Genomic DNA, 10,567 nt, shown 5'->3' with positions numbered 1-10,567 from the left:
AGTAAAGTCTTGTTTCAGATTCTTGCTTCACAACATCATTTGTCCCTGTGTGCAGTGTGATGTTTTTCATAGTTGGATATGCAGCCACAATATGTGAGATTTTTTTTTTCTATCATATTTGAAACCATATCCTTGGGAAAAGAATATTTTGGCATTTTTGCTGCTCATGCTTATACCATCTTTGACAGCAAAGTCACCCACAATCAGAGTTTGAGGCCCAGTAATTAATTTACCTAGTAGCATTTTTCTTTCTGATTTATTCTCAGTCCTTACCCTTGTCTGTATGGTTGAGAGATTATCAAGATGATCATGTGACGATCCTGGCTCCTGCAATAGTGGAGCCAATCTGGTGTCATTCCCATACAATCCATTTACCTCCACATTCAATTCTAACTGGTGAATTTTTGTTTCCAGCACTCGTGCAGGTAAGAAGCAGGTGTGATGTAGGCATATAACACAGAGCAAAATTAAATTGCCAAAGTAAATAAGTAAAAAAGGCAGAGTGAAAAGTCAAAAAACAAAAGCACCAGTGAGAACCAGCAGCCAAATGCACACAGCGTACTCTCAGTCAGAAATGACATCACTTTTTTAGTCACTATTTATTTCTACAAACTGCAAACAATTAATCAAATAAGACCTGAGCCAAGAGAGGGCCATCCCTTTAACTCCAAAAACATTTTCTTGTCTATCAAGGAGGATAGTATGATCAGTGGTGTCAAAAGCTGCACTAAGGTCAAGCAACACAAACAAGCAGACACAACCCTGATCAGAGGCCAGTAGTAGGTCATTTACCACTTTAACCAGTGCTGTCTCTGTGCTTTGATGAGGGCTAAACTCTGACTGATACATTTCATAAATGTTAATCCTATGTAGATACAGTACAGGCTTGTCGTACTTGAATCCAGGACTTGGACTCGTGTCCAACTCGTGCCCTAATTTTAAGGACTCGTGACTTGACTTAGATTTGAGCACTGATGACTCAGACTTGGACTCGTGCATTAACTGCATTCAGACTCATAAATTGGAGATGAGGACTCAGATTTTTTTCTTTATTTTTTGTAACATGCCATCATAATTTGGCATAAGATATTTATATCTACATTAATTTTCATACTAATTTTGGGTAAGAGAATGCACATTCACCTGTTCAGGAACAAACTAATATTAATGGTGCTAAAATGCCTGGAGAGAATGCCCTTAGGATTGTCCCTTTGCTTATACAGACTTCTTATGTAGTGGGAAAAATGCACTGCTATTTGTTCCATATGTGGAAGAACTATCGAGAAGACGACAGGGACAACCTCAAACTTCAATTGTCATTTGGCAAGACTACACCCAGAGAAATAAGTGGCACATGGTGTTCATTGCTCTGTTGATAGCAGGGATTCCTTTCTGACCAATAAACTAGCTATTATTAACCCTCTCTCATGTTATTTGCCCTGTTGATAGTGGGGCTTGCTGAGTGATGAACAAGCTTTTTATCTGTAGCCTATTAACTAAAATGGGGCAGTCAAGCAGTAACTTTAGTCCAATGCAGTAGCAGAGACAGTTTCACATAAAGGAAGCAATAGCCACTGTCAAATAGTGTGGTTGGAGTCTTGTTCTCGGACTCGAATACATTTGAATGTAGGAGCATTCAAATGTAGCCAAACTACTGGTATGATTTTGGGAGGTCTGAAGAAACAACAAATCCAGAGGAAACCTAAACAGACAGAGGTGAATGATATGAAATGGTAGCAGTATCCCAAGCTTAGGAACCAGAGACCCTGGAGCTGTGAGGTAGCAACACTATGTGTTAATTCACCGTGCCATCCATCCATTATCTGTAGCTGCTTATCCTGTTCTACCGGGTCACAGGCAAGCTGGAGCCTATCCCAGCTGACTATGGGCAAGAGGCAGGGTGCACCCTGGACAAGTCGTCAGGTTATCGCAGGGCTGACACAGAGACAAACAACCATTCACACTCACACACGGTCAATTTAGAGCCACCAATTAACCTAACCTGCATGTCTTTGGACTGTGGGGGAAACCAGAGCACCCGGTGGAAACTCACACAGACACGGGGAGAACATGCAAACTCCACACAGAAAGGCCCTTGCCGACCGCTGGGCTCGAACCCAGGACCTTCTTGCTGTGAGGCAACAGTGCTAACCACTACACCACTGTGCCACCCCCATGCCATCCAATATTAAAAATTATTTCTTCAAAATCCAACAGTTTCAGTGTTGGTTTCCTTTTTCCAATTTATTATATTTCACTTATTATAAAGCATGCTGCCATGAATGTTAAGCTTTTCTATGCACAAAGTGTGTCCAGTCCTAACAAGGTCCATAAAGCAAGTGCCACAAGTGTATGTGCAATCCCATTTGCTGCACTGTTTTTCTCTCCAAGTGCCCTCTGTTGGCTGGCTGTCAGGCTGCAGTTCCTCATATTGCCTGCTCCATCCCACATGAGCAACTCTGCCTCAGGGACACAGCAGTCTGAAGTATAGTGCAGCATTATGTGCTTTCTCCTACCCCACTCACTAATATTCAGTGAAGGGCTGCCATTCACGAATCGGTCTTTTGCTACTCTGTGAGCTCTATGCTTGAGCTGTGCTGAGTGTGTGTGCAACTGATGCCTTGCTCCTTCCTCATGGAGCTGTCTCAGGGGGCTTATATATGTTTCCTCAGGGAGCTGCATCAGAGAGTTTTCATTTTTCCCAGTGGCCTCATCATGGAGTAGCATGAGAGTGCCTTGTCCTACAGCAAGTTGTATGGTTGCCAATCCAGAGTGGCCCCTGTCCTTCACTGTCAGGTAGACACTCCAGTTACCCAGAAAACACTGAGGAAGAGGAGGACAGTCTGATTCCACATGCATCACAGCACATGATGGAGGAGACATGTCAGGCTCCTAGGTGGACAAAAAGGTTGATTTGACAGATACATACAAATATAATCTTATCAGAAATATTATATTGCATTTAACAATGTTTTGTATATTATACTGTTTAAAATACTACAGAATATTATATTTTGGTGTATACAGTATAATTTCAATATATTTGTCTCTCACCTCTTGTAAAACCAGAAGATATAGAACAGCATAGTTGGCATCTGGTGAGTCATGTGCCTGGACTGTGAGGGTCACTGTAAGTGTCTGACCTGCCTGGCTAGAGTGTGGAGTCCTCAGCTTGACCTTCTCCCTCACAGATCCCTTCTCTCTGATAAAAAACCTGTCAGAGAACAGAGTAGATTTGGGAAATACATGGCGGACTTAAAAAAAAAAAAGCACAAGGGAATGTTCTGAGCTTCATGCAATCAGGCCTTAAAGTTCAAGAAAGAACTTGTGCACATTTTAAAATCTGGATACAAATAGCTCTTGATTGATGGCACACATGTTGTGGAAGCAGTGATGTGGTTAAGTACTGGATGTACAAAGGAAGAGGAGTCACAGAGAAAAAACAGGTAATGAGTGAGTGTTTACACCTGTGTGTGGTGCAACTACCATAATTCTTCTGTATTAACTGCCACAACTAGTTAAAACATAACTGAGCTTTGAAGGAAAATCCTTCACCATATCAGCTATTATTTACTGTCCTTTGTTAAATAATTTTTTTTTTAACCTCTGTAATATTTGTCTTGGATTATGTGGCGCATGCAACAAACAGTGGTGCTTCTATATTTCTGGATGAATATGACCTAGAACATCATCAGATTTTCACACAAGTCCTAAAAATAGATAAAGAGAACCCAGTTAAACAAATGAGAAAAAAAATTATACTTGGTCATTTATTTCATTCATCTCATTATCTCTAGCCGCTTTATCCTGTTCTACAGGGTCGCAGGCAAGCTGGAGCCTATCCCAGCTGACTACGGGCGAAAGGCGAGGTACACCCTGGACAAGTCACCAGGTCATCACAGGGCTAACACATAGACACAGACAACCATTCACACTCACATTCACACCTACGGTCAATTTAGAGTCACCAGTTAGCCTAATCTGCATGTCTTTGGACTGTGGGGGAAACTGGAGCACCCGGAGGAAACCCACGCGGACACGGGGAAAACATGCAAACTCTGCACAGAAAGGCCCTCGCCGGCCACGGGGCTCGAACCCGGACCTTCTTGCTGTGAGGTGACAGCGCTAACCATTACACCACCGTGCCACCCCTGGTCATTTATTTATTGAGGAAAATTATCCAATATTACATATCTGTGAGTGGCAAAAGTATGTGAACCTTTGCTTTCAGTATCTGGAGTGACCCCCTTGTGCAGCAATAACTGCCACAAAATTTTTCCGGTAACTGTTGATCAGTCCTGCACACTGGCTTGGAGGAATTTTAGCCCATTCCTCAGAACAGCTTCAACTCTGGGATGTTGGTGGGTTTCCCCACATGAACTGCTCACTTCAGGTCCTTCCACAACATTTCGATTGGATTAAGGTCAGGACTTTGACTTGGCCATTCCAAAACATTAACTTTATTCTTCTTTAACCATTCTTTGGTAGAACGTCTTGTGTGCTCAGGGTCGTTGTCTTGCTGCATGATCCACCTTCTCTTAAGATTCAGTTCATGGACAGATGTCCTGATATTTTCCTTTAGAATTTGCTGGTATAATTCAGAAGTTATTGTTCCATCAATGATGGCAAGCCGTCCTGGCCCACATGCAGCAAAACAGGCCCAAACCATGATACTACCAGAGGTGGAAAGAGTACTAAAATATTATACTCAAGTACAAGTACTGTTACTCTGATGAAATTTTACTTAAGTACAAGTAAAGTTACCAGACAAAAAATCTGCTCAAGTAAAAGTAAAAAGTAGATCATTTAAAATGTACTTTGAGTAAAAGTAAAACGTTACTTTTAATAATGGGTGTTTTCTGCCTCCATTGTGTTGTGCAAAAATGAAAAAGAAGAGGAAACAAGGATATATGTACATCTCAACCCAGATGTTTTATTTAAAGGAAGTGTATCAAATTGAATGCTTAGGATAATGCTGCGTTAAAACTGAGACAAACAAAAAAGGTCAATACACACAGTCATGTCGTTTACATCGCCCTGACCACACACAAAACATTGTACACGAAATATGAAAGTGAAATGTTGCACCAAAATCTCGTAGCTTGCCTGTGTGCACTGTGTGTTATTGAACAATTCAATTCAAACATTATTTGTTTTGCTTAGTATTCCTTTCTGGCCTGTTGGATGTAGAATGGTAGGAGGACTGATCACGTCAGGTTGGCGAGCTAACTTGCTTGCATGATTAGCCAACCGAATAACAGACTAGTTACCGTTATGTTACAGTACCAACAGGTTGCTACTTCAACATTAGCAATGCCATCCACTATTTTTGGAATATAACCAGCCTATTGTTGGTTTTACTATGGAAAGGAAACATTATGATCAGGGGCGCAGATACGTTTTTTGAATTGGGGGGGACAAAAAACTGGGGGGAACAAAGCTGCCAGCAAACCAATCCCAACCCCGATATGCCTGTCAAACTTGTTGTGGGTAACCATAGCAACCAAGCTCGAGCTCGCAACCTGTGCAGTCTGCGCAGCTCAACCAACCGAATATCAGTCTTTGTTTTGTTTTATGTGAGTTGTTGCAACTATGTATACACTGCTGTGCACCTCAATAAACCAAATGGTAATTAGTCTTTTGATTTTTCCGTGAGGTTTGCCTTATGCAAAGAAAGACAGCAGACGTTTTTTCCTCCCTATAAGTGGGGGGGACCGAACGAGGTGAATTTAAATCTGGGTTGGATGAATCCCACCCGTCCCACCCTCTATCTGCACCTGTGATTATGATGCCAATGACAATACTTACCTCAACATGCTTGCGCAGATTAGACGTCAAATTTTTGTATGCCGCAATGGTTGTCTTCTTGGGCACACATAATCTGCATTGCATAATGAAACTGTCACCCCTTTTCTCTACGAAGCTGAAGTGATCACGTATGTAGGGCCAGGGGTGCACTTCATTACTGGAAGAAATTGCGTTTTCTGCAGGGTCGTCCACAACAGGTTCCTCGGTCTCCTCCATGTCCGCAGGGGTGTTTTATCAACACCCGTGGCCCAGGGGCTAGGCCCCTCATAGGCTACCTGTCAACCCTACCCTTACCGTTGGCCAGGAAAACACTCTTATTTTATTTGCAATACGTGTCAAGCATTTACAGTGTAAGCGCGTAATTAGCCTAGAAGCCTACGATAGGTTACGTTTGGCTCAGTGTAGCTGCGCAAGGCCCACGCTCACATCGCTCAACACATCCGACCACAGAGGGAGAGAAGAACGCGCGCATTATCATTACAGAGCCGGTTCTGATTATTACCACGGACAGGACAGTGATACTGCGTAACTTTCACGCAGGGGCATGACCAGAGATAACCACACAAGCGCGCATGCGCTAATGTAGACCTATGTGTTGTAAACATAAAACACACACACCTACAGACAAGTCCTTTTAAAAAATAAAATACATAAAAATAGCTCGGCGGCATGAAAACAAACATTCACTGCAAGACAAGGTGCCCTAGAATCGCCATCAGTTTTTAATATCTATATGGACTTTGTTGTCAGGATTGCACAGCATGAGATATCAAAACTGTACCCAGATACAGGCTTCAAGTTCAGATATTGCATTCCAAATGAGGTATCCACAAGAGAAATGCATACGAAAGCACGAGCATCAGGAGAGGGTTGCATAACAGAGATTCTATACGCAGATGATCAGGCCATACTCGCTGGATCCATCGAGGAGCTTCAGAATATTCTTCAGTTGTATGATAAGACCTACACCTGCTTTGGTTTACAAATATCATATGTCAAAACAGAAACAATGGCTTTTAACATCAATGAGGATATCAAATGTAAACCAAGTATCATTTCCCTTGGCGGCACTAATATTAAAAACGTCTGCACCTTTAAATATCTTGGTTATAATGTCAGCAACTGTGATGAATCCTCACACTTTCTGCATGCTAGGATAAGTGCTGCATTCATGAAATGGAATGAACTGAAACACGTTCTAACCGACCACCGAATACTACTAAAAACCCGTATAAAGTTCCTAGTGGCATGCGTTCGATCTCGTCTCCTGTACAGCACACAGGCATGGCAACTATCATCCAGTGAAATTCACAAAATTGAGGTAGTGTGGCACAGCTTCCTAAGGAAAATGATTAAAGGTGGATATAAACGAAAGAATGCCCCTGACCAAAAGAACACTACAAATGAAGATATAGACTGGAGCTACAAGATGTCCAATGCTGACCTCCGGAAACTGACAGGAACCCAGGATATAAAACTATCCTGCTACGTACAACAACTAAAATATATTGCTCACGTTTGCTGGATGGGCAATAACCAAGTGCAAAAGCAGTTCCTGTTTGACAAAAATGGTTACAAATGGACGAAATGGGAGAATCTGCTGGGCATAGACACCCAACAAATAAGACGCATGATGATGGACAAATCAAACTTTGAGCAACTGCTGCAACTGCTACAGCAGAAGCATCCCTAGAGAGTTTAACTTTTGACAGGGGAACATGATGATGATGATGAAGGTACTTGGCTCGGCGGCCACATGAAACGTAAACACCATGGACAGCGGCCAAACTCATAACTCTACAGACCGAAATACACGAAACCAAGTCCTACTAGGGTCTATTTTACCGATCTATATTCAAGCATCATGCAAGTCTTCCTTTTCCTTGAATAAGACCGTGCATTCAACTGCATTTTTGACATGACTGCATCAAAATACCACTTGCAACAATATTTCACGCACTCCATCAAGAAAAAAGTTAAACATGATGAACACGGGCATACTGTTTTGAGCATACAATTTTTTAAAAAGAAACTAGCTACATCAAAGTCCTTCAATAAACCCATCCTTTAGCACAAATGAGCTTAACCTAGTTCAAAGCATGACGCTAGCAGTAGCTGCATAAGGCAAAATCATGTGGGCCTTTCGTCAACAACAAGCCACGGCGGGCAAACATTAATAATCAAGCGTCCTTACCTTAAAACGCTGTCTTGACCACAGAACTTCTCAAGTATTTCACTTAAATCCACACGGGTTAACAACACACCCAACACAGCTAGTGAGAAATGTGGATCTGCGCTAGCTTTGTATTGCTGTTCCCCTCAGTATGCTTACTCTGTCTGCTGCCCGAACTGTGAACATTATAGGCTACAATCTTTTCATCAATTTCTTCAGTAGATGCCGTTTTAGACATTTTATTATCCCCATCGAAATATGCTATTATACTAACAGGATTAAACTCAAATCACACGACACATATTCAAATCACAACTGATTTATTTTACTGTTGGACAGATCATAGCATATCTAGCCTAGCTGCACATAGCCTAGCTGCTGGTAGGCTGATAACTGATAAGTAGCTGATATTCTGAACAGATTGGTGATCCTTACCTTAAAAAAAGTCTGTGACTTTAGGCAACGATTCTATCATTACCTGCATCTCTCTCTTTTTTCCTTTTATGCGCCCCGCTAACATGTGAACGCTTCATCTTTCAAAGCCTCTAAATTTGTGTCTCAGTAGTCCGCAGTCTTTGGCGCGCTTTTGTGCGTGACGTTACATTTTGTTACATTTTATTCTGGTACAGTTGTGGGTGTTCGTTTCGTGAACCACATCCACCATGTCTCTTACAGCAGGCTACTGTGCGCTCATTTATTTCTAACCTTATTTCTATCCGTACATTAATGTAGGCCCACGATTCCGACAGTTTATTATTTTATTAATATTACAAGACCCCTGATTGGCTGTGGCCCAGGGTCTTGAGCCCCCCGAAGACCCCCCTTAAAGCGCTGGTGCATGTCCGCCATCGTCTGTGTGAAACTCGTGCGTGCGACAACTGTCCTTCCCGTGATTCATTTCCAGAACGCATTTCCCCTTCTCCGTTTTAGCCTTTTTTTATTTTTTATTTTTTTACTCAGTAACGGTTGTGATGTAAAATGTACCGAAGTCTCTCATCTCATCATCTCTAGCCGCTTTATCCTTCTACAGGGTCGCAGGCAAGCTGGAGCCTATCCCAGCTGACTACGGGCGAAAGGCGGGGTACACCCTGGACAAGTCGCCAGGTCATCACAGGGCTGACACATAGACACAGGCAACCATTCACACTCACATTCACACCTACGGTCAATTTAGAGTCACCAGTTAACCTAACCTGCATGTCTTTGGACTGTGGGGGAAACCGGAGCACCCGGAGGAAACCCACGCGGACACGGGGAGAACATGCAAACTCCACACAGAAAGGCCCTCGCCGGCCCCGGGGCTCGAACCCAGGACCTTCTTGCTGTGAGGCGACAGCGCTAACCACTACACCACCGTGCCGCCCATGTACCGAAGTACACTACTTAAAAGAAAACATACTTAAGTAAAAGTAAAAGTACACTCTCTAAAAATTACTTGAAAAAGTATAAGTACACAAAAAAGCTACTCAAGTACAGTAACGCAAGTAATGTAATTCGTTACTTTCCACCTCTGGATACTACCACCACCATCTTTCACAGATGGGATAAGGTTCTTATGCTGGAATGCAGTGTTTTCCTTTCTCCAAACATAGCACTTCTCATTTAAACCAAAAAGTTCTATTTTGGTCTCATCCGTTCACAAAACATTTTTCCAATAGCCTTCTGGCTCGTCCACGTGATCTTTAGCAAACTGCAGATGAGCAGCAAAGTTCTTTTTGTAGAGCAGTGGCTTTCTCCTTGCAACCCTGTCATGCACATTATCGGTGTTCAGTGTTTTCCTGATGGTGGACTCATGAACATTAACATTAGCCAATGTGAGAGAGGCCTTCACAGTTGCTTAGAAGTTATCCTGGGGTCCTTTGTGACCTCACCGACTATTACATGCCTTGCTCTTGGAGTGATCTTTGGCTACATCCACACGACAACGGCAACGAGATGTTATTTAAAAATATATCGCGTCCAAATGGGCAACAATCAGTAAAATATCAGGTCCATATGGCAACGCAACGCTTGCTGAAAACGATGCAATACACATGCCACACCTCTAGGGGCACTATAAGACGGTCCCTTCGGAGACACCAGAACAATAGAAGAAGTAAGGACACATGCGCATAAACTATTATGCGCGAGACTTCATATTAGCCACAAAGTCAGGAAAATCTGTTTGTAAAATTACATTATAATGACCAAATACAATGAAAAGTATTTTTCCAGTCTCACCTGTGAAAGGTAATCCCATGTGATCTCGTTTGGATGGCAAACCTGTTGGTACAGTTAAACGCAGCTAATCTTTATTCTCCGCTTTGACCTCTCCAAAATGGCGGCGAGGATGACGTATGATTCTACGCAGAAGGCGGCGTCTTTAATCGTCCGGAATAAATTGAATGATACACGTTGATGGATTAATTTGTTGTTTCTCACCTGTGAAAGGTAATCCCATATGATCTCGTTTGGACGGTAAACCTGTTGGTACAGTTAAACGCAGCACATGAATCTTTATTCTCCGCTTTGACCTATCCAATATGGCGGCAAGGATGACGTATGATTCTACGCGGAAGGCGGCGTCTTTAATGGTCCGGAATAAAT

At 42.5% G+C, this 10,567-nt stretch overlaps 1 protein-coding gene across 5 annotated transcripts in view; it reads right to left on the bottom strand.

The window, feature by feature from the left end:
* Nucleotides 1-468: 468 nt before the first annotated feature.
* The window catches only part of LOC132888107 (von Willebrand factor A domain-containing protein 7-like), a 43,971-nt gene continuing 33,872 nt past the window's right edge, over nucleotides 469-10,567 (bottom strand). For 4 of the 5 annotated variants that reach the window (XM_060924103.1, XM_060924102.1, XM_060924104.1 and 1 more), the window contains 2 exons: nucleotides 3,055-3,214; nucleotides 469-2,892 (listed from right to left, as the gene is read on the bottom strand). In XM_060924103.1, coding sequence (XP_060780086.1) covers nucleotides 2,296-2,892; nucleotides 3,055-3,214 — 757 coding nt within the window. In that variant the 3' untranslated portion in view covers nucleotides 469-2,295. The remainder of the gene's footprint in view (nucleotides 2,893-3,054; nucleotides 3,215-10,567) is intronic. The other variant, XM_060924100.1, reaches the window with a different exon arrangement.

Source organism: Neoarius graeffei, chromosome 6 (genome assembly GCF_027579695.1).
Source record: "Neoarius graeffei isolate fNeoGra1 chromosome 6, fNeoGra1.pri, whole genome shotgun sequence".
Taxonomy (NCBI): Eukaryota; Metazoa; Chordata; class Actinopteri; order Siluriformes; family Ariidae; genus Neoarius; species Neoarius graeffei.
Note: the sequence above shows the minus strand (reverse complement) of the source record. Positions and strands in the feature narration are given on the sequence as shown.